The following is a 26,850-nucleotide window of genomic DNA, read 5'->3' as shown; positions in this document are numbered from 1 at the left end:
GAGTATTCTTAGCACCGTGGGATAAAATGGTCCTGAACTGCCTCCCAAATAATGATTGAATTTATAACCATGAGGGGGCACTGCCAGCTAAACAGTGTCACTCTCCATCTGATTCTATAAGATTTAAGTCACTAGCTACTGTAGTCACTGATGTTCAATACACCCTGAAAGGAGTTCAGGGCAGTGATCAGGAATGGCACTCTGTGCTCTGGGAAAACTGGTTGAACAGGCCTTCAGATAGTTAGATATTTTCAGGAGAAAATTTTATGAATCCAAATTTCTTTCATCTTCCCGTACTTAGAAAAGCACTAGTCATTAACTGAGATATCTGTTCCTTGTGACCAGCGGCAACCTTCCACCGAGATGTGTGCCTGATTGTACTTCTCCAAAATCATATATATGCTTATCTCTCCACCTTTGTCTCTTGGGAGAGGTTCCTCAGAACTCTCTGGAAGGCAGTCTCCTGGGCCAAAGATAGTCCTCAGTAAGTCCCCAAAGAAAACTGAAACTCACAACTCTCATGTTGTGCATTTTTATATCAGTGGGCACTTGACAATTTGACTGAGGCTGGGGACTAGCCATTGTGGCCACAGAGCAGGAAGGAAGTCCCCTGCCCTCGCCAGAAGGCCAGTTGACTCTCATCTTCGAGGCAAAGGGTAAGTGCACCTTTGCCACGGGAAGTCTGGTCTTTGCTCTGGTGTCCTTGGCTAAGCCGGCCTCTGGTTTCCTTCCTGTTTGCTCCCTTATCTCCTCTGTCAGCACCTGGAGTCAGTTTGGACTCTAAGTATAGGAAAGGAGCTGGGGAAGAGGGGACTGCTTCAGAGGACACCTTTGCCTTTCTGTTGGAAGGGGCAGAGCCCTCAGTCACTGGAGGTAACAGACCCGAAGCCTTTGCATGGTCTTTTTTCCAGCAGGTAGTCTTATGTGATTCCCCCCATCAGGGTGAAAGGAGAAGTTGCAATCTGAGAATTAAGACTCGTTTTGATACCATCTGGTTTGGGGGCACACCAACCCGCGTGCTCTGTCTTTCCTTCAGGCCGGTACCATCATGCATCCGTGGATAGCCATCCTGGGCCTCATACTCCTTCTGATAGGTAAGTGAATAAGTGGGCTGTTCTTTGGAAGCGCTGAGGAAGGGGGAGTGTGGGGGTGTGTGGGGGGGTGTGGTGGGGGAGAGTAGATGTTCTTGGGCTTTGTTGGAAGGTAATGGGGTCAACTAGTGAATAAAGAACCAGGCTGACACCTTAAACCAAAGAAATTTCATAAATGCTAAGAATTACAAAATCTATGGGTAGGTGAACAAGGCACAATGCAGTACAGGATGACATGTGCTGCCATTTGTGTTGAAACCAAAAAAAGGAGTAGGTAGATGGCTGTGTATGCATGAACTACTCAAGTGCATGTAGGAAAGAGTAACAGTTGTTATCACGGTGTGGAAGGGGACGGGAAGAAGAAAAAGGGATAGGGTGGGAAGGAGACGAGTGCTTTATTGTACCATTTTGTGCCTTTTGATTTTTTTAAACATGTGCAACTATTTCTTTTAAAAGGAAAATATTTTAACTTTCCTGGGGGCGAGGGTTTGATCACTGGTTGGGGAACTAAGATCCCACATGCCTCCCGGTGTGGCCAAAAAAATTTTTTTAAAGAAAACTATGTTAATTCAAAACAGTCTACGAGATAGGGGAAAATTTTAGAAATAGACATATCCTAAGTTTTAAAAACAATCTCTAGAGGTGGGAATGTGAGGAAAGTACATTTTTAAATTATACTTCTAAAACTTAAATTTTGGGCTTGCCTGGTGGCGCAGTGGTTGAGAGTCCGCCTGCCGATGCAGGGGACATGGGTTCATGCCCCGGTCCGGGAAAATCCCACATGCCGCGGAGCGGCTAGGCCCGTGAGCCATGGCCGCTGAGCCTGCGCGTCCGGAGCCTGTGCTCCGCAACGAGAGAGGCCACAACAGTGAGAGGCCCGTGTACCGCAAAAAAAAAAAAAACCTTAAATTTTTATAATTAACATGTATTACCTTTGTAGTCCAAAAATGACATTAAGCAAAATTAAATATTTTCAGAATTCTAGTGAAAAATATAGACTCTTAATTTATGTAACAATGAGTGTTTTATTCCCAGAGCATTTCCCAAACTCACAGCTCAGTCTTAACTATGATTAACTGTTGAATCTCAGATTTCTTTCACGGACCACCCAGACTGCATTTGGCAATGCAGGGATTTTTAAGCCACTGCCACAGGAGAGAGTTTTCCTGCCTATTTGTTTTTAAGAGGCAAAATTTAGTATTTGATCGAATATTCTCCAATTTTTTGGTTTCACCTGGGTAAGAGGACCTTACCACCTGCATTGCAGGGCTGTCATCAACTCACGAGAAAGGATCCCTGCTTAAATTTTTTGGATTGATCGTAAAGCATGATAAGCCTCAGTTCCTCCTGAAACTATTATAAACCCTTTTTTCTAAGAACTAATTTCTAAAGAGTTTACTAGGCTTCTGCCTTCTAGTCAATGATGCTTTAAGTAAAACATTAGCTCTGCTTTTTTTTTTTAATAAGAGAGGGGTTGTGAGGTGACTTTATTTGCAATAGCAATTTTTAAAATTGCAATAAAAATTGAAAATCAAAATTTTAAATGCAATAGACTTTTTTTTTTTTTTTTTTTTTTTGCAGTACGCAGGCCTCTCACTGTTGTGGCCTCTCCCGTTGCGGAGCACAGGCTCCGGACGCGCAGGCTCAGTGGCCATGGCTCACGGGCCCAGCCACTCCACGGCATGTGGGACCTTCACGGACCGGGGCACGAACCCGTGTCCCCCGCATCGGCAGGCGGAATCTCAACCACTGCTCCACCAGGGAAGCCCCGCCGTAGACTTTTTAAAACGGATTTCAACTGAGACAGTGATTGAATCTAGGGGAAAGGAAAAGCCACATGTATGTATTACCTATTAAAGAAGCAGATAGCTGTCAAACACAGGATGAAGTACACAAACACTCATGCATTACTGGAGTATCATTTGTTTCAAACCTTTTGGAAAGAAATTTGGTCATATTCACCAAGAGACTGAATATATTTCTGCCCTTTATCCTGATACTTTCTTTCTTGGAAATCTTTTCCTATTAGGAAATAATCCTGAATACAGAAAAACGTTTATATGATGTTTTATCTACAAATATATCTAGTAAATAGTAATGCTGCTAAAGAATATGTTAACATAGAAAAATGCTTATACTAAATTTTAAAACTCAAGATATAGTCAGATGATTACAAACCAAAGAAGCTATATAAAGAAAAAAAATGAGAATGAAATTAAAGTTAAAATATTGAGACCTCATGCTCAGGTTTCTCTTTATTTACAGATGGTGTAACGTCTTACCCACGAGTGACTGGAGTGGTGGGTCAGTCTGTCAGGCTACCCTGCACCTATGGTGGAGAAGTTATGAGCATGTGCTGGGGCCGAGGGGCATGTCCTTTAACTCACTGCAGAAGTGACATTATCTGGACTAATGGATACAGTGTCACCTTTCAGAAGGACAAACGTTATAAGCTAAACGGAAACATTGGTGGAGGGGATGTGTCTTTGACCATAGAGAATGCAGCCCAGGCTGACAGTGGCTTGTATTGTTGCCGTGTTGAGAAGAGAGGGTGGTTCAATGATATAAAAATCACCCTAGACTTGAGTATAAAGCCAGGTGAGCTTGTCTTCCTCCTTCCTTTGTTCACTTCCTGTGGGTTCCCAGAGATAAGAGTTTTCTGTTTGTTATTAACTTTCTCTTCTTTAATAGGGAAAGAGGAGGTTCCTATAATCTTGTTTTCTAATAACTTTTGGAATAGAATAACTTCTATTTGTGTAGAATGAAGTGTTAAGACCCAACATGGTCAAAAATAAATAAAATAAATAATAAATTAATTTTAAAAAAAGACTAACCTTGATTCAAGACCATAGTCTAGGATCCTCCCAGTCAGCAAACTATCTCCTAAAGCAGTGCTTCAAAAATGCTAGTTGGTTCATGAAAAAGCATTCACTGTTCTACAGTGAAATATAGTGAACATTTTTATGGAGGTAAATTTATTCCACTTGAAGAACTGCCCTTTTCTCTGAGGTTATGTCTTAGAAGAATTCTCAAGTGTCCTTTCTTAACATTTCAAGACTTATAGAGAATTCATATGTATAAAATAGGTAAATAAGGTCCTGTCAAGTAGATATATCATTTGGCTTTAACAATCTATCAATTCAGTCTTGTTGCATATACATTGTATAAGCCTATATAGTTTCACCCCCTCCCTCTGTCCTGTCTTGGATTTTTTGAAGCATATTTCACACCATATCACTAAATTGACTGTTGAAAAAATAAAATGGCCTTATTGCAGTATGAAAACATTTGCATCTCAATAACGTTCACCTGTTGCTTTTAAGAATTTCATAAAATCCAAAAATCTGGGAAGTTTACATTTTTCCACCTTGATGTAGACATCCTAATTTTTCTTGCCATTTGATGAAAGGAGCAGGTTCTTCAGGATTTCCTGGTTTCTGGTGCTCTTTCCCAATGAATCTTCTCCCACTAAAGTCTTCTATTGACAACAGAATCCAATACCTGTGGCCTTCATAAGCTATGACTCTTTTTTGATTTAAATGAACTTGATATTGCAATCTCCCAACTTTTGTACTTGGCTTGTGTCCTTTATAAAGGCAGGTAAAATAAGGTCAATTCTGATACAGAAAATAGCTGACTCTGGGGAACCTATATGTAGGAGGCAATTTAAGGAAGCCAAAAGAGGCTGGCGCTATAGACACGTGATGAGGCAACGTGTGGAGAAGAGATTATTTTTGGAGTTGTGAAATTATCTGATTGGTCTGGCTGAATATTTTTAAAAAAGAATAGAGAAAGAAATTAGTAGGGGACTTTTTGTTTGTTTGTTTTTGTTTTGTTTTTATTTATTTATTTTTGGCTGTGTTGGGTCTTTGTTGCTGCGCACGGGCTTTCTCTAGTTGCAGACAGAGGGGGCTGCTCTTCATTGCAGTGCGTGGGCTTCTCATTGCAGTGGCTTCTCTTGTTGCGGAGCACGGGCTCTAGGCACGCAGGCTTCAGTAGTTGTGGCTTGCGGGCTCTAGAGCGCAGGCTCAGTAGTTGTGGCGCACTGGCTTAGTTGCTCCATGGCATGTGGGATCTTCCCAGACCAGGGCTCGAACCCTTGTCCCCTGCATTGGCAGACGGATTCTTAACCACTGCACCACCAGGGAGGTCCCAGTAGGGGACTTTTAGAGTGCTTAGAAATTCTTTAATAGATGAATATTTACAAAGCCACTGCTCTGTCCAGTGGGAAACGGGTCCGTAACTGAGCCAAAGTGACTCTCTGCCTCCAATCCAATTCTTTGCTTAAGTTTTCTTGCACTTTTCACAGAATCAGCTTACTTTTCAACCTTCTGTTAGGGCTCTTCCTCAGCAGCTCCTCTACCCTTAGTTTCCTAGATTCTTCCTCAGGAAATACTTACCACTGAGGAAGACACATTAGTTAAACAAGCCAATTAGGTTTCTTCCTTTTTATAGCCTTTGATCAGGCTTTTTTGCTTTCTTCCTTTTTTCTCTAGATTTGATTTCAAACTGAAGGGAGGGGATTGGATTGCACTCTTCTTAAAAACCTCTGACTACACTGTTAGAGCAGCGTCAGCAAACTGTAGCCCTAGGACCAGATCGGATTATAAAACAGACTCACCAACAGTTTTATAAATAAAGTTTTATTGGAACACAGCCACACCCATTAGTTTATATACTGTCTATGGCTGTTTTCACACTGACAGAGTTGAGCAATTACCACTGAGATCACAGGACCCCCAAAGCCTAAAACATTTACTAATGCCTTGTACATAATAGACACTCATAAATATTTGTTGAAAAAAACGTTTTTCTTCTTTAAGGCAAAAATTAGTTTCCAAATTAAATTGACTTCAATCCCTCAAAAGAGTTTTCACACCAATTGTCTCCTATTCAAAAGATTTGAGGTTCTAATTTATAGTTAGTAGAGTTGAAATTTAAGAATACTTCTTGTGGGCAAAAAAGATGCCTGGTGAGAAAAATGTACACATTCTTGATTCAATCCTACAATTTCTGCTTTTGTGCCAGGCGCTGTGTTTTGGGTTAATCCTAGTTGCAGTTCTTCTCTGGGTAGCTCTGAGGACTTCAGTAAGTGGTTTGGAGTCCTATACCATTTCTGACTCTGGAAAGAGACAAAGTCATTACCTTTTGTTATTATCCCTTAGGAAGGAAGGAACCTTAAAAGGTCTAGTCCACCTTCAAACCAAACGCACAAGGCATCTATGTTATCTAGCGTATGTTAATGGTGTGAATTAATCCACAATTAGGACGCAGGTCTGTTGGGAGGGTACCCTTAGGACTGACTGAATGGAATGTTATTTATTTGGTAAATATTCTGGTTCTTGGGAACTACTATTTAGGTCCTAGTTACATGCCACTGAGGACAAACACGGCTTCGGGCTCTAGACTTTTTCCCCTACCTCACAGACGTTTATGAAGATACATAAATCTGATGTGCGGGACTAGTCTTTTCAAAGGGCTATGATACAAATCCCAGGTGTCATTTTTTTATCTCCAAGCCTCTCCATATATACTCCTTTCAATGCAGCTGTGTCCTTGTTGTGAACATGTCTTCACTCCCTCCTCAGTCACAGATTGTAGTTCACCAATGAGGAGAACTCTGAGTTCATGGGAGATAAGTGCTCACTTCTGCCTGGGGACAGTCCCAGTGGTTGTGTTGGTGCACAGGCCCAGCACTCGACTCTTGTTTCCTGCTGCTTGATGAATCCTTGCTTTTATGTTGATTTCTAGCTCCACCTACGACAACAATAATGACCACTACTATTCCACCAATGACCACCACCACTACTACTCCACCAACTACCACGACTACTACTACTACCACTCCACCAACTACCACCACTACTACTCCACCACCAATGACAACCACTACTGCTCCACCACCAACGATGACCACTACTGCTCCACCACCAACTATCACCACTAATACTACTACACCAACAACGATCACCACTACTACTACTCCACCAACTACCACTACTACTACTCCACCAACAACTACCACTAATACTACTCCACCAACAACGATCACCACTACTATTACTCCACCAACTACCACTACTACTACTCCACCAACAACTACCACTACTACTACTCCACCACCAATGACGACCACTACTGCTCTACCAACAACGACGGTCACCATTGCTCCAGCGACAACGAGGGCCTCTACCTCTGCTCTTCCAGTGCCAGCACACACAAAGAACCTCCAGCCAGGTAAACAGATGTGCTTCTGAGCCCAGCAGGCTTTAAAGGAGAGGATATAGACCATCCAGGGTGTTGTGTTAAGGCAGAAGTGCAATCTGGGGTAAGGATTTGAACAGGCTTCCAAACCTGGCTTCACAGAATCTGTGAACCTCCGTCCCATGTTATAGTCACCTTTTGTATGCATAATCATCTTCAGAGTGAGGGGACCCTATAGCTTTTTATCAGATTCTCAAAGGAATTCATTAATAGCAAAAAAATAAAAATAAAAAGGAATAAAAAAGCCAGACCACTGATCTTGGACATCTAAGGAGGATGGTGGGGATTTGGCCCAGTTGAACACAGACTTATGAGGAAAAATAGGGAATGCCAGAACAGGGTCAGGTGAATGAGATTCTGTCCTTACAAGGAGCTCTGAATAGAGAACATTTAATCCATTCTGAAGTCTCACCCAACACTTGAGGATAAGATTTCAGTGAAGTTAATGTTTACTCTGTTTCCTGTGCCTAGAACCATGCTAACTGCTTTAGAAGTATTAAGCCACTTCATTCTTATGACAATCCTATGCCTTGTAGGTGTGATTCAATCCTATTTTACATTTGTGAGGACCGAGGCACAGAGTCTAAGTTCAGTGTTGACAGTCATACGAATAGGAAATGGTTGAGTCAAGATTGTCCCCTTTAATTTGAATGTTGGGGTTTTGCTGCCTTCTATTATGAACATAGAGCTTATGTTTGGATGAATTTGTCCTGATCTGACATTCTCACTGGAAAAGCCTTCATACAATTACCCTGTCTTTTCAGGTGTCAGGGTGTCGGTGACTTACACAGTTTTGCTTCTGGCATCCTTTAGTTTATTTATGTAGCAGAGTAATGCTATTTATACTGATGACAAAGTAAACATCAGATTTAAGGACTATGGGATTTAGAGTGCACACGTTTTTTTTTTTTTTTTTCAATTCTGGCTACATAGTTCATAGTTCAACTTTTTGTTAGATTAAAGTTTAGGTTAATACAAGTGGAGAATAATTTGACTTAAAGCTGGGGAAATAGCTTGCCATTCTGAGGACATGTTTAGGTTCAAACTTTCTATTTTTCGGATTAAAAATGTAACTTTTTAGTGGAGATTCTCAAAGCCTCCACAACCCTTTGGCACTTTAAAGTGGCCCTGGATCCTGAGGAATAACACAAATGTCACAACCTTTTAGCCGAGAAAGTCTGATGGAACATATTGATTTCCCTTCATTCCTGTTGAATAATGTCTATATTCAACCAGGAGGGATCTGAAGGATTGGACTTTGAACTGAGTTTTAAAGAGACATCTTTAGGTTAAAACTGGGATTTTAGAGCCATAAAACTTTGTAAGAAAAATAGTTTTGTTCCAGGCAGAGGACACACTAGAGCATCTGTTGACTTTCTCAATATTGATTTAGCTTCTTAATAGTTTGTGCCTGCAGAGGTGGATGGCTTAGTGCTCCTTGTTTGGTGAACATGTGTAAGTTACATCCTTTGTTTAAAGCCGAGTTTCAGAAGGAAAGTGTTTGTTTATGTGACCTCCTGGGGGATAGTATTAGTTGAGTCTTAGAGGCATCCTGATAGTTTCCTAAAGAGTTTGAGTTTAGAGTTAACTTTACAATATAGAAAGGAGGTGAACACTGGAGCAGATCCAGGGCAGGGGAATTTATCTTTACATCCATTCCCTCTCTGTGCTCTGTGCCCCGTCCATGCTAGTTGCCTAAAATATTCATGCACTGGTTGGATGTAAAGTTGTAGGAGCAGAGAAGAAAAGAAAGATGACCACATAGACCCAAACTAGGGGATGGAGTTAAGCTCAAGAGGTCCTTTGCATGGATTTAAGTTGACTGAAGATGCTGATCATCTGACTTTCTGATTCATCCTGTTCTTAGTTCCTATTGTTCCTAAAGAGAGACACATCCTGTTACAGATTTGAGCATTAGAGGAAAGCAAAAACAAACAAACAAACCCCACCAAAAACAAAAGACAGTTCAAAACAAGAGAAGAGATGATGTTGAAATGTGAAGACCATGGTGGGGGAGTGGAAAGAGAAAGACCAGTGAGAGGCAATGAGGAAAGCCCAGGTTTGGGAACTCTTGTCCAGCCAGCACCACTAACTTGCTCTAATTTTCTGTGGTGCTCTAAGAGGAAGGGATGTAAAGATCTTATAAAGAGGCAAGTGATCAACTCTGCAGGTAACGTGAAATGTCTGATAGAAAATAAAGAAGAGATTTCAAGAAAGGAAAAGGAAACATAACCCTGAGAACTCTTGGTGAAGCTTTTTGGTGAGAAATGGAAGATGAATCAGATAACACAGGAAATCAGTCTTATAAAAAGAGTGACCAAAACACAACTGCAGAAGGAGCCAAGGTACCAGGAACATTGCTTTGAGGCTCATTACCAAGACTCAGACATTGGACAGTACTGTCACCTTAAAGGGACCTCAAGGAGTTAAATATTCTCAGTATGTTTTCCGTGCTGGTCAGTGTGTGCATCTCCCTGGAAAGATGTGTGGATGGATAATTAGGAACTTGAATAAGGTGAAGAAATCCAGACTGGGGTTCTTGTGATGCGGGGAGAGTGGATTAGTGCCCACCTCAAGGCCCTGCTCCACAAAAGTGCAACGTCATTGGTATGAATAAAAGTTTAGGGCTTCCCTGGTGGCGCAGTGGTTGAGAGTCCGCCTGCCGATGCAGGGGACAAGGGTTCGTGCCCCAGTCCGGGAGGATCCCACATGCCACGGAGCGGCTGGGCCCGTGAGCCATGGCCGCTGAGCCTGCGCAGCCTGCGGAGCCTGTGCTCCGCAACGGGAGAGGCCACGACAGTGAGAGGCCCACGTATCGCAAAAAAAAAAAAAAAAAAAAGTTTAGTTGGGTGTCCTACATAAGATGCACTGTTGTAGGCTCTAGGGGGATCCTAGGAGTATAAAAAGTGAAATAATTCTGTCTATTGATAAGCTCTCCAGATCATTCCCTAGATCAGATTTATTCATGATAATGAAATACCTATATGGCAGTATAACACCTGAAGGCCATCCTTGAATATTTTCTAAGAAAGAGTCAAAGGGTAACTCCTGATTTTAGTTTTGTTTTTTACTTTTCTTGGGGGTGGAAATTTTCCTCCACAAATTGAACACCATTCTCCCATTCTTGTCATTCCAGTAGCTTCTTTATCTTCTCCAACGCAGAGAGCGGAAACCCAGCCTACCACACGGCAAGAAACAAATATAACCGGCTCACCATCGCACTCTTGCTCAACAGGTAACTTCCGTTTCTTTCCTGAACACCTGGGAGCTTTCAAATTTTGATGAACATTGGCACATTGTTAAGAACACATATTCTGGAATAAGACAGATCTGCCTTGAGTGCCAACACTGGCTACTCCAGTCAGCTATGCGACTTGAACAAACGTCTTACCCTCTTTGAATCAGTTTTTATCCTTTGTAAAATGGATGGAATGTTACTGATTTTGTAGAATTCTTGCAAAGATTTAGTGAGATAAAGATCTTGGGACACCGTTAAAAGGTAAGTGATAGATTTAGTGGCAATTATGACTATTACTTAGAATGTCCAGAAATACATACAACTGAGCGGCATAGACAGCTTATATCATTTGGGAACATCCACATGCATATCAGTATTTTTCTAAATTAAATGAACCAGCTTTGACTTCAAACTTAGTATTGGGCTTACTCCCTTGGGCCAGAGCCTTAAAACAATTAAATCCAAACTAAGCTGGTCCGAACCAAACTGGTCACCTGTGTTTATGCTTCCTCTAAGACCCAGAGGATATGTAGAGCCAGGAGGCTCCCCTTCTGCCTTGTCAAGTTTTCATTTCACATGGACACTTTAAGATGGGTTGAGGACACATGACACTGGCACCAAAGAGGCATGCCCCACTGAGATTCTGCTATTCCACCCTCCAAAAGTCTTCCCCACTCTCCCCAATTTGGGTAGGTCCATATTCTTTTGAGATGTAAGATTGACCTGTCTTTCCTGTGATGGAGAAAGGTGATGCTGAGTCCTGTCATCTTTCCCAGCTACCTCTATTACCTATGGTGGTAAATTTGGGGAGTGCCACATGCGGAACCCCTTTGTAATGCAGAGCTAGCTTATGTGTCCTTGTGCCTGTGATGCATCCAAACAAGGTCAAGCTTTGCAAGACTCCTCATGCATATGGCTCATCGTGCTCAGGAGTTGCCAATCTGTAGTGGACCCCCAGTATGGCCTACCTTTTGCCAGTCATTCCTGGAAGCTGGTTAGTTTAAAATGGACCCAAAGTGAAACTCAGAGAGGGACCAATTCACTTGGGATTAGCCAAAGGTGACATTTGGTTTTGAAAGTGGGCTCCTTAGTGTGAACTGCTTCCGGGCACAGAAACAAAGTAAAAGTAGATTAAAATACCAAGTGACAGCAGTAGGAGCAGCTGCAACCCACACTTTTATGCGATGAGGAAGAAGAAAGTAGGAGTGGAGAATCATTCTCTAAAATATGTCACTAAAACCTGATCAAAGTAGAGCTTTCCGGCATGGAACAGACATTGGAGGAGCTGTGTCCCCATGACTTCTGTGACTGCTGCCATCTTGTCAGTGTCTGTGAGGCTCTCCAGCCAAATCCTTACAAGTGCCCCAGTCAGAATTCTGTGGGTTAAAGCCTCACAAAGCAAAGAATGTTAATCTGGAAGGAAGTTTGGGCATCATATGGCCTGCTACCCACCTTTTGACAGATGGATGTGCCAGCAAACTGTCATATATTACCTATTTAATTCTTTCAGGGCAGACCTTCCTCATTGCCATTGCCAGACTGGGGAGGCTCTTTAGTTCTGCTTTGGGGATTGACAGCTTCCAATTCAACTGTCAGTTACTAGCTGCGTGCCCATGGGCAAGCTGTTGCATTCCTCATTGCGTGTTTGTGAGGAAGGAAGGACGTGATGTTTGGAAAGTCCATTGTACTGTGTTCCTCCCCCTATTGCTCCTTTCATTATAACATAATAGTAATAGCTGATATTTGTCTAATATGGTGTTTGGTGCATCTTCTAATGTGACAACTTTATGAGACAGACAAGTGCTATCAACAGCTTGTAGTTCAAGGTTACCCCAGCTAGAAATATAAATATATACAAATACATACATACATACATAAATGTATATGCAAAGGACCTGATCAAGGTCACATTGCCAAGGGACATTGTCAGCACTGAAGTCAAGTTTTATTTGACTCAAATCCATGCTGTTTTTTTTTTTTTATGCTGTTTTTGCAACATCATCCATTCTGTACCTGAAGGACTTACTTAAGGTTATAACACAAGTCATACACAGAGCCTAAACTGTAGATATTGTCTTTGGCTCTCTAAGTAGTGTCGGAATGAATAAAATGTAGACACAGTAATGTAAAGTGTAAAAATTTGGGGGGATATAGTTAGTCCAGTTTCATTGCCACTGGACAGTGACTTTTTTTTTCTTTTTTTTGCGGTACACGGGCCTCTCACTGTTGTGGCCTCTCCCCCGTTGCGGAGCACAGGCTCCGGACACGCAGGCTCAGCGGCCATGGCCCACAGGCCCAGCCGCTCTGCGGCATGCGGGATCCTCCCGGACCAGGGCACGAACCCGTGTCCCCTGCATCGGCAGGCGGACTCTCAACCACTGCGCCACCAGGGAAGCCTGGACAGTGACATTTTTATAGCTTTGTCAGTAGTTAGGGAATTTGTAAGACCTGCAGTATTTTCACTGAATAGGAATGCAATGTGTGTGGTGGTTATGAGCTGAGGCTATGGTCCTTTACTAGAGTTGGAAACTTTAACCATTTCAGATCTGTTTCCTCATCAATAAAATGGGGTTTAAAAAATTGGTATAAGGATGTAAAGTGCTCAGTAAAAAGAGAAACCTGTATTTGACCTATAGTTGCTTAGGAGGGCCAACAGTATATGTTCTGTATAACAAAAGAGATATTTCAAACACTATTAAAATTTGGATATTCAAAACTTTAGGCATGATATCCTTTTATATTGGGGTTTTAGGTAGTATAAGATACTTTGGCCTTGGGGCTGATATAACGTATTTTCTAAAGCACTTCTGCAACAATGTCTAGGCACTGTGGCATATAATATAGGAGTTGGATGCCACCTATTTCAGATATCTTAGTACATTTCACACACATTTTGAATGTAAAACCAACGTAACAACTATTTTGAACGGGGTGGTTCTGCTCTTTGGATGTGCAATGGCCTCTGAGCATCCTCACTGGCAGCTTCTTAGCTGTCATGAAAATATTGATTACATAACTTTAAGTGGCAATTTTTTTTTTTTTTTTTTTGTGGTACGCGGGCCTCTCACTGCTGTGGCCTCTCCCGTTGCGGAGCACAGGCTCCGGACACTCAGGCTCAGCGGCCATGGCTTACGGGCCTAGCCGCTCCGCGGCATGTGGGATCTTCCCAGACCGGGGCACGAACCCGTGTCCCCTGCATTGGCAGGTGGACTCTCAACCACTGTGCCACCAGGGAAGCCCTAAGTGGCAATTTTTAACCTAGTTCTGATAATGGGCCACTATGACTCCTCTAAAATTGTATGTAAACTTTCTGTGTACGTGCATTTTTTTCCACAGAGAGAAAAAAAAGTGTTCATTTTGGAAGGGTTCATGACAAAATGGTTTAAGAAGCACAACCTTACAGGTTAAATTAATAAATGTTAGTAACTTGGTATAACTCTTGCAAGCCTACAGCATTTAGCCATATGATTATTCAACTTTTCATTCATTACCAGAAGGCAATGTGAATATATTTGGTGTTTGCAGTGAAAATTCAATACTTTTTGTCTTTCTAATTCATTTTCCTTCTTGTTGAGCAGATGGGTATGGCACTGTGACCCAGTCTCCAGATGCCCTTTGGCATAACAATCAAACTGTAAGCATATTCCTTCCTACTTTATTAGCCAGATTCACTTTTATGTCTCCCTGGAAGCAAGTTACATTTAGAGATTGTTATTGTAAGACTAGTCCACACATTTCAAATAAAGGAAGAAAAGAATTTGACTCTTAAATAGGGATGCTTTAATTAACTTAAAAAGTTTATATAGATTCACTAGTTGTCAGAAATACCTGAAAAGTGATATTTTACTGTCTACACACACACACACACACACACACACACACACACACACACTACAGACTTTCTCCTGCCCAGAAAATTAGAAAAAAAGTGTGAATTAATTCAAGGATCTTGCGTTAATGTTACATACCAAGGGCGACTTCAGTGATCGTTAGAGAAATAACGTGCTTTGAATTGATGTGGTGGAATGGGGGCCATCCCAACTAAAAGTGTTATATAAATGAAAGTGTGCTTGCTTAAACATAAGCCCCCTAATACCCTTTCAACCCAATTGTCCTCCTATATAGAAATTTTGAGGCCACTTCTGAATCTTTCTATACATAAACCTCCCCATATGATGACTTATTAAGGTCCTAACATCTTGAAAAACTTTGTGATTCTATAGGATGTTGTCATACTTTTTCCACAGTTACATTGAGAAAAATCTAAGGGGCTTTATTCTTATAATGTTCATCAAAACCTCATCTTTCTAAGTTAGAAGAAGTTATCAATAGGTCCTTTACTGTTGGCTCCCTTGGGTGAACCAACTTTCCTTTTACTATGTGCAAATATTTCTTAGAAGCAACAAACCTAAAGAGCTTCAGGTATGAGAGTAATCCCGATCACAATTGGAGAGAAGTTGCAGCATGGCCATTGTAAGAGAAATTCAAGCTCAGGCAAAGTGGGGTTATTTAGTGTGAAATCAAATGGCCTTATGTTGCATACCTTAGTGACAATGAGAGCGCCACTACATAGGAGTGATATTGAAGATTTTAACAACTCATGGTATGGGCACTGATTGATCTGATGGATATGTGCTGAATTTGTATATGCCTGTTAAATAGCAGAACTGCCACAATGTAAATGACTGTTATATTGTTATAGCTGGATTAAGAAAAAAGAAACAAACATTCTGAATGATGAGATTGTTCTTTACCTCAGTTACTGGCAGGACAGGTATGTTTAGCAGCAAGTAGAAGCAATATAGGAGCAAGTTCACAACAGGCAAAATCGTGGGCTTTTTGTGTCTTGACTCTGAAGATGTCAAGGTGTCTCCCAGGTATCCTGAAACCAAGCAGCATATATTTCGACCCAGTAAATCAACTTCCTGAACTCCATATTAGGGGGAGAATTGAACAAATACGTGAAGATGTATAAGAAAAGATGTTCATTGCTGCTACTTATACTCATGAAAATGTTATAAACAACCTAAATGTTCAATAATAAGGGATTAATTACTTAGTCAATTAAGCATGCCCGCTTATTGCCATTAAGCATGTTGTCACTGCAGTGCATTTACTGACATGAGAAGACAGTGTTGATTGTTAAATGAAAACATGTACTTCCAAAATAGTGTAGAGACTTCCCCGGCAGTCCAGTGGTTAATAAGACTCTGCGCTTCCAATGAAGCGGGTGCTGGTTCGATCCCTGGTTGGGGAGCTAAGATCCCAAATGCCGTGCAGCACGACCAAAAAATGTGTGTGTGTGTGTGTGTGTGTGTGTGTGTGTGTGTATAGTGTATATACTGTAGTATATATTGAATATAGTAACTGCTTCTGTTAAGAAAAACACTAGGATAAAATTCTAGAAGAGTATGTAATGAAACATGGTAATAGTGGCTGTTTCTGGATGTTGGGATTATGGTTGATTGTTGTTTTCCTTTCTTTATGCTTAGCTGCACATTCTAAAATGAAACTGCGGTTTTCATGTAACATAATATTTTTTAAAAGGAAGCAAAGCCTGCTTCCTGTAACTCCATGTTCCATGTAACCACTTTACCCCCCACAAGTAAGGTAATTACACAGCTTTTCCCTCCCAAGACACTGGCTGTTCCCCCTTTAAGCAAGGACAGCTCATATGCTAAGTCACCACCCTTTGTGTTCCTCATAGTGTTGATCAAGAAGTACCTAAATTACCTTTCCCAAGAACCCTATTTAATCTGCATTTGACAGACAGAGAAACAGAGGGTCAGAGAGGATAAATAACATGTCTAGGGTCACACAGCAACTAAGTAAAAGAGCTGGAATTTTGACTCCAGAGATTAAACTCTTATGCAGGAAGAGACTTGAGACTTAATCTTTTTCTCTGATCTTCACTTTCTTTCTGTTAAAATACCTACCCCGTGGGGCCTCTTTAGGATTAGAGTTAAGTTATGTAAAGGGGCTGAACATGATGCATGGCGTATTTCAGTTTTATTCCGGGAGGTGATGATCCCTTATGAACCATACTAGGAGATTTAAATAAAGTTGTATTTCTTTCCAATTGTGCAGCATTTTAATTGTTAAGCAGGGCCATGTATATGAGCATCTACTTTCAAGTCCATTTATAAAGACATAGATGGAATCTTGAATTCTAGTTAAAAAAAAAAAAGTTTTGTAATCAAGGGCCAATTTTAATAATTGAACACATTCACATAGCTGGAGATAACACCACCACATCAACTTATATAGGAACAAAAATTGTTGTTTTCTTTTTTAATATCATAAGAGGATTATTTATGAAAATAACTTATTAATTTTTTAAAATAGGTATAATTTACATATAATAAAGCACACTCATTTGAAGTGTACAGTTTGAGTTTTGACAAACGTATACACCTCTGTAAATACCACCACAAGCAAGAGATAAAACATTTCCACCATCCCCAAATACATTTTGAATTCTAAATTGTCTTAGAATTTCACCACATGGTTATAACTTTAAATCATTTGGTCTTACCCCTCATGATCCAGAACTAGCCAAAGGCCAATAAAGATAAGTGTGTCTGTGTACATTATTTTCAGAAATGTTTTCTACCAATAATTCTAAGATTTTTTTTTCTTTTTTTTTTTTGATCTGCTGATCAAGCCTGTGACGCTGGCACAAGATCCATGGATAAGCACCAATAAGGGAGTCTACATTGGAATCTGTGTTACTGCCTTGGTATCATTGCTCACATTTTTGGTTTTCATGATTAGCAAAAGTAAGTCACCTCAGGACTGTGCCTGCGGGAGTTTTCTTGAGCCAAACTGCCTGTAGCCCTACACACCACCTGATTTGAATTTCACATAACTTCCTTGTTTTTTACCTTGTTCTTTTTTTATTTTTTCTTTATCTTAAAATTATTGTCCCATAGAGAGAAACATGATATTTAAATTCTCCATAGGAGAAATTAAATATGGAGAAATAAGCATTGGTTGGGTAGAGTTGGGGTTTGGAAGGCAGCAAACCATTGTAATATATAAGATGTGTTCACTCCTCCTTTCCCCCTTCCCTCAAGAACCAAGTTTTGTCCCTATAGGGGGTGAAATTGTTGAGGGTGTTACAACACCCACTTAACAGAAGAAGCAAATGGGACATTGAGAGGGATACATGATTTCAGGGCTAAGAGTAGAACAAAGGGGTTCACAAGGCAGCCATCCAGGGCCTCCTGGTCTCCTTCCACCAGTTGGGCGTGTGTGTAAAACCTGTCACCTATGGAAGAATCACAATCCCCCATTTTTTTTACAGTGAAATATAATTGCATTAAAGTAAGTTGGGACATGTGGGTGAATACACTAAACTATTAGTAAGCATGAGATACTTTACACTAAGGGGCTTATTTGGCTCCTTCAGATTCAAAAAAAGTTACCTGGAGTTATCAGGCGAGGGTCCAGATTGGTTTTTTTCCCCTTCTTTTAAAAAATATTTTCTTGTAAATTAATTTTTTCAGCTTCTGAGGTCTGTACAGATTTTGTTCATATCAAAGTAATAACAGTAATAATATACTTGTTTGGAAAAAAAAATCTCATGAACTCTGTGTCTTACATGTTTAATTTTCTCTCACTTCTTCCCCAATTTAGGATATTTTTGCCTGGGTAACAAGGTGGAGCTACTACGGTAAGGTTGAAAGAGTTTGTGTCAATGCCTTTTGATATTCTTACTCTAGTAAAAATAAGGATAATTTCTCTCTCCCTCTCTTTTCCTTCTGAACTCTCCATTTTATACTCTGGATCCTGAAAAATCTAGTATATGGGCACCTCCATTGCTGTCCAACCTTCCAGTGATATATATATATATATATATATATATATATATATATATATATATATATATATATATATATATATATTTTAAGGAGTTTTGCCTTTTTTAAAAATTTTAATTATTTATTTATGGCTGTGTTGGCTCTTCGTTTCTGTGCGAGGGCTTTCTCTAGTTGCGGCAAGTGGGGGCCACTCCTCATCGCGGTGCGCGGGCCTCTCACTATCGCGGCCTCTTCTGTTGTGGAGCACAGGCTCCAGATGCGCAGGCTCAGTAATTGTGGCTCATGGGGCTAGTTGCTCTGCGGCATGTGGGATCTTCCCAGACCAGGGCTCGAACCCGTGTACCCTGCATTGGCAGGCAGATTCTCAACCACTGCGCCACCAGGGAAGCCCCTCCAGTGATATTTTTAGCATCTCTGTATTTCCCTGGAATTGCACCAGAACTGCTCCAGAAACAATACGTCAAACCTGACCGCTTAGAGCAAGAGAACTAAATTGCAGATTTTGTTTGATGGGACATTTGAATGGGTTGTTTGGTTTGTTATTTGATTTCATTCAGTGCTTTGTTTATTGAGTGTTTATTGAATGCCTACTAAATTCCAAAGAGATGGACAAAACAGACAGAAGCGTATAAATGAATAAGCAGGGTACTTTTAGAACTTGCAGAGAAATGCCATGGGGAATACAGAGCAGGGCAATAGGCTATGTGAGTGAGCCCCAAAGGAGCAGAAGGCAGTTCTGCAAAGATCTGGAGGAAGATGACTCCAGGCTGAAGACATACAAAGGCAAAGGCTAAGGCACATGCTTCCAGCTCCCCACCCTTCCCACCATCCCCATTGTTACATGCCCAGCCTGCTCTGTTCCGTTACATTAGTTGTTGGGCCTCATAGCGTTTGAATTTTTTGCAAATCTACCCCACTGCCCAGTGAAAAGTGAAATCCTCTTTATATGCATTCATGTAGTCATTTCCCCAAACACCTGTCTGTAATGGTAGGAAATCTCTGCCTACTTCCAAATCCAAATAGCCTGCTTCATTTGGTCCAGCTTGGACTTTTTTTTTTTTTTTTTTTTGAGGTATAGTTGTTTTACAATGTTGTGTTAGTTTCTACCGTAGAGCGAAGTGGAGTTCCCTGTGCTATACAACAGGTTCTTATTAGTTATCTATTTTATACATATTGGTGAATATATGTTAATCCCAATCTCCCAATTCATCCCTCCCCGCCCCCGCTTTCCCCCCTTGGTGTCCATATGTTTGTTCTCTACATCTGTGTCTCTATTTCTGCCTTGCAAACTGGTTCATCTATACCATTTTTCTAGATTCCACATATATGCATTAATATACGATATTTGTTTTTCTCTTTCTGACTTACTTCACTCTGTATGACAGTCTCTAGGTCCATCCACATCTCTACAAATGACCCAGTTTCGTTCCTTTTTATGGCTGAGTAATATTCCATTCTATATATGTACCACATCTTCTTTATCCATTCATCTGTCGATGGGCATTTAGGTTGCTTCCCTGACCTGGCTATTGTAAATAAGGCTGCAATGAACATTGCGGTGCATGTGTCTTTTTGAATGATGGTTTTCTCTGGGTATATGCCCAGTACTGGGATTGCTGGGTCATATGGTAATTCTATTTTTAATTTTTTAAGGAACCTCCATACTGTTCTGCATAATGGCTGTATCAATTTACATTCCTACCAACAGAGCAAGAGGGTTCCCTTTTCTCCACACCCTTTCCAGCATTTGTTGTTTGTAGTTTTTCTGATGATGGCCGTTCTAACTGGTGTGAGGTGATACCTCATTGTAGTTTTGATTTGCATTTCTCTAATAATTAGTGATGCTGAGCAGCTTTTCAAGTGCTTCTTGGCCATCTGTATGTCTTCTTTGGAGAAATGTCTATCTAGGTCTTCTGCCCATTTTTGGATTGGGTTGTTTGTTTTTTTGATATTGAGGTGCATGAGCCATTTATATATTTTGGAGATATTCTTTGTCTGTTGATTCCTCTGCAAATATTTTTCCCATTCTGAGAGTTGTCTTTTCATCATGTTTATACTTTCCTTTGCTGTGCAAAAGCTCTTAAGTTTCATTAGGTGCCATTTGTTTATTTTTATTTTTATTTCCATTACTCTAGGAGGTGGGTGAGAAAAGATCTTGCTGTGATTTAGGTCAAAGAATATTCTTCCTATGCTTTCCTCTAGGAGTTTTATAGTGTCCGGTCTTACATTTAGGTCTCTAATCCATTTTGAGTTTATTTTTGTGTATGGTGTTAGGGAGTGTTCTAATTTCATTCCTTTACATGTAGCTGTCCAGTTTTCCCAGCACCACTTATTGAAGAGACTGTCTTTTCTCCATTGTATATCCTTGCCTCCTTTGTCATAGATTAGTTGACCATAGGTGTGTGGGTTTATCTCTGGGCTTTCTATCCTGTTCCATTGATCTACATTTCTGTTTTTGTGCCAGTACCATATTGTCTTGATTACTGCAGCTTTGTAGTATAGTCTGAAGTCAGGGACTGATTCCAGATCTGTTGGGTTTTTTTTCTCAAGATTGCTTTGGCTATTTGGAGTCTTTTGTGTCTCCATACAATTTCAAGATTTTTTGTTCCAGTTCTGTAAAAAATGCCATTGGTAATTTGATAGGGATTACATTGAATCTGTAGATTGCTTTGGATAGTATAGTCATTTTCACAATATTGATTCTTCCAATCCTAGAACATGGTATATCTCTCCACCTGTTTGTGTCATCTTTGATTTCTTTCATCAGTGTCTTACAGTTTTCTGAGTACAGGTCTTTTACCTTTTTGTGCAGGTTTATTCCTAGGTATTTTATTCTTTTAGTTGCAATGGTGAATGAGATTGTTTCCTTAATTTCTCTTTCTGATCTTTTGTTGTTAGTGTATAGGAATGCAAGAGATTTCTCTGCATTAATTTTGTTTCCTGCAACTTTACCAAATCCATTGGTTAGCTCTAGTAGTTTTCTGGTTCTTTAAAAATTGCCATTGGTAATTTGATAAGGATTGCTTTGCATCTTTAGGATTTTCTATGTATAGTATCATGTCATCTGCAAACAGTGACAGTTTTACTTCTTCTTTTCCAATTCGTATTCCGTTTATTTCTTTTTCTTCTCTGATTGCCGTGGCTAAGACTTCCAAAACTATGTTGAATAATAGTGGCGAGGCTGGACATCCTTGTCTTATTCCTGATCTTAGAGGAAATGCTTTCAGTTTTTCACCATTGAGAATGATGTTGCTGTGGGTTTGTGGTATATGGCCTTTATTATGTTGAGGTACCTTCCCTCTATGCCCACTTTCTAGAGAGTTTTTATCATAAACGGGTGTTGAATTTTGTCAGAAGCTCTTTCTGTGTCTATTGAGATCATCACATGTTTCTTATTCTTCAATTTGTTAATATGGTGTATCACATTGATTGATTTGCATATATTGAAGAATCCTTGCATTCCTGGGATAAATCCCATGTGATCATGGTGTATGATCCTTTTAATGTGCTGTTGGATTCTGTTTGCTAGTATTTTATTGAGGATTTTTGCATCTATATTCATCAGTGATATTGGTCTGTAATTTTCTTTTTTAGTAGTGTCTGTGTCTGGTTTTGGTATCAGGGTGATGGTGGCCTCGTAGAATGAGTTTGTGAGTGTTCCTTCCTCTGCAATTTTTTGGAGGAGTTTGAGAAGGATGGATGTTAGCTCTTCTCTAAATGTTTGATAGAATTCACCTGTGAAGCCATGTGGTCCTGGACTTCTGTTTGTTGGAGGGGTTTTAATCACAGTTTCAATTTCATTACTTGTGATTGGTCTGTTCATATTTTCTATTTCTTCCTGGTTCAGTCTCGGAAGCTTATACCTTTCTAAGAATTTGTCCATTTCTTCCAGGTTATCCATTTTATTGGCATAGAGTTTGTTGTAGTAGTTTGTTATGATGCTGCGTATTTCTGTGGTGTCTGTTGTAACTTCTCCTTTTTCATTTCTAATTTTATTGATTTCAGTCCTTTCCCTCTTTTTCTTGATGAGTTTGTCTAAAGGTTTGTTTATCTTCTCAAAGAACCAACTTTTAGTTTTATTGGTCTTTGGTATTGTTTCCTTTGTTTCTATTTCATTTTTTTTTCTGCTCTAATGTTTATGATTTCTTTCCTTCTACTAACTTTGGGTTTTGTTTGTTCTTCTTTTTCTAGTTCCTTTAGGTGTAAGTTTAGATTGATTATTTGAGATTTTTCTTGTTTCTTGAGGTAGGGTTGTATTGCTGTAAACTTCCCTCTTAGAACTGCTTTTGCTGCATCCCATAGATTTTGGATCATCGTGTTTTTGTTGTCATTTGTCTCTAGGTATTTTTTGATTTCCTCTTTGATTTCTTCAGTGACCTCTTGGTTATTTAGTAGCGTATTGTTTAGCCTCCATGTGTTTGTGTATTTTTACATTTTTTTCCTGTAATTTATTTCTAATCTCATAGTGTTGTGGTTGGAAAAGATGCTTGATACAATTTCAGTTTCTTTAAATTTACCAAGGCTTGATTTGTGACCCAAGATGTGATCTATCCTGGAGAATGTTCCATGTGCACTTGAGGAGAAAGTGTAATATGGTGTTTTTGGATGGAATGTCCTATAAATATCAATTAAATCTATCTGGTCTTTGTGTCATTTAAAGCTTGTGTTTCCTTATTAATTTTCTGTCTGGATGTTCTGTCCATTGTTGTGAGGTGTTAAAGTCCCCCACTATTATTGTGTTACTGTCAATTTCCTCTTTTATAGCTGTCAGCACTTGCCTCATATATTGAGGTGCTCCTATGTTGGGTGCATATATATTTATAATTGCTGTATCTTCTTCTTGGATTGATCCCTTGATCATTAGGTGGTGTCCTTCCTTGTCTCTTGTAACATTCTTTATTTTAAAGTCTATTTTATCTGATATGAGTATTGCTACTCCAGCTTTCTTTTGATTTCCATTTGCATGGAATACCTCTTTCCATCCCCTCACTTTCAGTGTGTATGTGTCCCTAGGTCTGAAGTAGATCTCTTGTAGACAGCATATATATGGGTCTTGTTTTTGTATCCATTCAGCGAGTCTGTGTCTTTTGGTTGGAGCATTTAATCCATTCACATTTAAGATGAGTATCGATATGTATGTTCCTATGACCATTTTCTTAATTGTTTTGAGTTTGTTTTTGTAGGTCCTTTCATTCTCTTGTGTTTCCCAATTAGAGAAGTTCCTTTAGCATTTGTTGTGGAGCTGGTTTTGTGGTGCTGAATTCTCTTAGCTTTTGCTTGTCTGTAAAGCTTTTGATTTCTCCATCAAATCTGAATTAGATCCTTGTCGGGTAGAGTATTCTTGGTTGTAGGTCTTCCCTTTCATCACTTTAAATATATCAAGCCACTCCCTTCTGGCTTGCAGTGTTTCTGTTGAGAAATCAGCTGTTAACCTTATGGGAGTTCCCTTATATGTTATTTGCCGTTTTTCCCTTGTGGCTTTTAATAATTTTTCTTTGTCTTTAATTTTTGTCAGTTTGATTACTATGTGTCTCGGCATGTTTCTCCTTGGGTTTATCCTTTCTGGGACTCTCTGCGCTTCCTGGACTTGGGTGGCTATTTCCTTTCCCACGTTAGGGAAGTTTTTGACTTTAATCTCTTCAAATATTTTCTCGGGTCCTTTCTCTCTCTTCTCCTTCTGGGACCCCTATAATGGAAATGGTGTGTTTTATGTTGTCCCAGAGGTCTCTTAGGCTGTCTTCATTTCTTTTCATTCTTTTTTCTTTATTCTGTTCCACGGCAGTGATTTCCACCATTCTGTCTTCCAGGTCACTTATCCATTCTTCTGCATCAGTTATTCTGCTATTGATTCCTTCTAGTGTATTTTTCATTTCAATTATTGTATTATTCATCTCTGTTTGTTTGTTCTTTAATTCTTCTAGGCCTTTGTTAAACATTTCTTGCCTCTTCTTGACCTTTGCCTCCATTCTTTTTCTGAGGTCCTGGATCATCTTCACTATCATTATTCTGAATTCTTTTTCTGGAAGGTTGCCTATCTCCACTTCATTTAGTTGTTTTTCCAGGGTTTTATTTTGTTCCTTCATCTGGGACATGGTCCTCTGCCTTTTCATTTTGTTTGTCTTTCTGTGATTGTCCAGCTTGGGCTTTAAACAGGTCTTTCTTCAATTCCAAATCCATCCCTCTTAAGCTGCCAGCTGTTATTCCTAGTTCTCTTTCATTGGATGTTATTACATAGTCTTTCCTATGTCTGAGTTAATCATATGAGCCAATCCACAGAACATGCCTTGAACTATGCCAAACATATTGCAAGTGTTCCATAAACATTGGCTTTTATTATTGCAGTCATACCCTTCACAGCAGTTAACCTGTAAACCCCTCACAGGCACTATTATTATTCTTAGTCTACAGATTGGAAAACAGGTTTAGAGATGTTAAGTGACATCCGAGGTCACACCCCACAGCAGGTAAAAGACTCAATCTTATGTCTCTTAGAGTCCAAACCCCATACTTATAGAAAATTTTGACTATCTGCTTCCAAGAATGGAAGAAAAAAAAATACTCCCTACAGGCAGAAAAGCATGAAAGATAGCATCCTTTTAGTTTATTTTTGTCCTTTTGCTGTTAACTTTTTTTTTAAAGTTTCACTTTTTGTCACTTAATTAGAAAAGAAAATATTTATTTTAGGAAATACTCTATAATACGGAAAAGCAAAGCAAAGCAAAAAGAAAAATGAGCATTTCCCCATGAAGTTATTTTTGGGGCACCTATATCACATTGACTCATTTTGAGCTACTGACACCTAAACGGTTTCCACACATGTGTGACTAATCTGTTTAAAGATCAGAGCTGAGTGAAGATGCAGTACATCTCATATCATTTCTGGGCAGGCTTAACTAATAAAAAGTAGTAACTATATACACTACAAATTATAAATAGTAGCAATATCAAAATTCCACAAATGACCTATTCATACACTTGATGTGTGAGCATATGTGTTATAAAAGTCATTTAACCCATGGCTTTCTAATTTTAACCATTAAGGCATGGTAAGATTTTTGACTCCATGATCTAGCATACACTTAGATGAAACAATACTATTTTAATATACCAGTATGCTCTGATATTTTGTATACTTATATATATTTATCTTAAAAACAGGATATAGACCACTAACTAGATTTAATAACCCTCTCTAAAGGGTCACAGTCCACAGCTGGAAAAACTCTAGCCAAACCATTTCCTAGCCACCTTTGAGAATATGTATCCTGGTTTAGTACTTCAATTTGATGTCTGATATTTGTCTTCTTAGATTTTCTCTCTTTGTTTTTTTTAATATTTATTTATTTATTTGGCTGCATCGGGTCTTAGTTGTGGCACATGGGATCTTCTTTGAGGCATGTGGGATCTTTTGTTGCAGTGCATGGGCTTCTCTCTAGTTGTGGTGTATGAGTTTTCTCTCTCTAGTTGTGACACGTGGGCTCCAGAGCATGTGGGCTTTGTAGTTTGCAGCATGAGGGCTCTCTCATTGAGGCCTGCAAGCTCAGTAGTTCTGGCATACAGGCTTAGTTGCCCCACGGCATGTGCAATCCTAATTCCCCGACCAGGGATCGAACCTGCGTCCCCTGCATTGGAAGGCAGATTCTTTACCACTGAACCATCAGGGAAGTCCCTAGATTTTCAATTTTTCTATTCTATTACATGAGACTCTAGAAGGAGAGCAGTCTGAGGTTTTTGAAACTACTGCTGAGGTTTTCTACCTGCTTATTAAACAGACTTTCCTGAAATTTCATGTTCACAACTCTGAAAGCTTCTATTTATTTCATAGGCTGTGTGGATGGGGTTCTGGGAAACGCAAATACCCAATCTTGCTTGAACATAAACAAATGCACTGCTCATACTTGAGAAGTGGTCTGCTTTTCTCTTACTCATGTTATTCTTTCCGTAGTGTGATTCCGTTGAGGGATTCTCACATTGGAGCTTTGAAAAATGCAGCTCTGAAGCCTGTCCGAGCAGAAGACAATATCTACATTATTGATGACCTTCATTAAGTCATGGATCCAGTGGGCTTCTAAGGTGTTATGCCCTTGACTGTGGAAGACAGTGACCAGATATCACTGTGCCAGAGTCCTTTCATGAAGCAGGACAATTTTTCGGTCAGTTTCCCATGGCATTCCAACCAGTCAGTGACATGGGGTAGAGTGAGTCTAGCTCATCTGTGTACCGTCAACCTCTGTAACATTGTCCTAATTTTTTATACTAAAACTGGCTCAATCTTTCTGGTCATTGCAGAGCTCTCTCCAAAACATGAAATTTATTCCTTAGAATTGTACATTCTCTTTAGACCCTATGAATCCTGTTTTCTATCAAGAATTCTCCTTGGGGAGACAGAATAAACACTACTACCTCAATTACCAAAGCTGTCGAGAAGAGCTGA

The 26,850-nt window shown here is 39.8% G+C and overlaps 1 protein-coding gene across 1 annotated transcript; it reads left to right on the top strand.

The window, feature by feature from the left end:
* Positions 1-1,048: 1,048 nt before the first annotated feature.
* LOC308616382 (hepatitis A virus cellular receptor 1 homolog) lies at positions 1,049-26,464 on the top strand (the record flags this gene model as incomplete). The annotated part of the gene is made up of 5 exons (XM_081232631.1): positions 1,049-1,094; positions 3,357-3,853; positions 17,258-17,372; positions 18,232-18,268; positions 26,362-26,464. 5 exons carry the CDS (start codon positions 1,049-1,051, stop codon positions 26,462-26,464), a joined length of 798 nt encoding a protein of 265 aa, XP_081088757.1.
* Positions 26,465-26,850: the final 386 nt, after the last annotated feature.

This window comes from Mesoplodon bidens, assembly GCF_964165515.1.
Source record: "Mesoplodon bidens genome assembly, chromosome: 4".
Lineage (NCBI taxonomy): Eukaryota > Metazoa > Chordata > Mammalia > Artiodactyla > Ziphiidae > Mesoplodon > Mesoplodon bidens.
The sequence above is the reverse complement of the archived record's forward strand: the minus strand, read 5'-3'. Positions and strand labels throughout refer to the sequence as shown.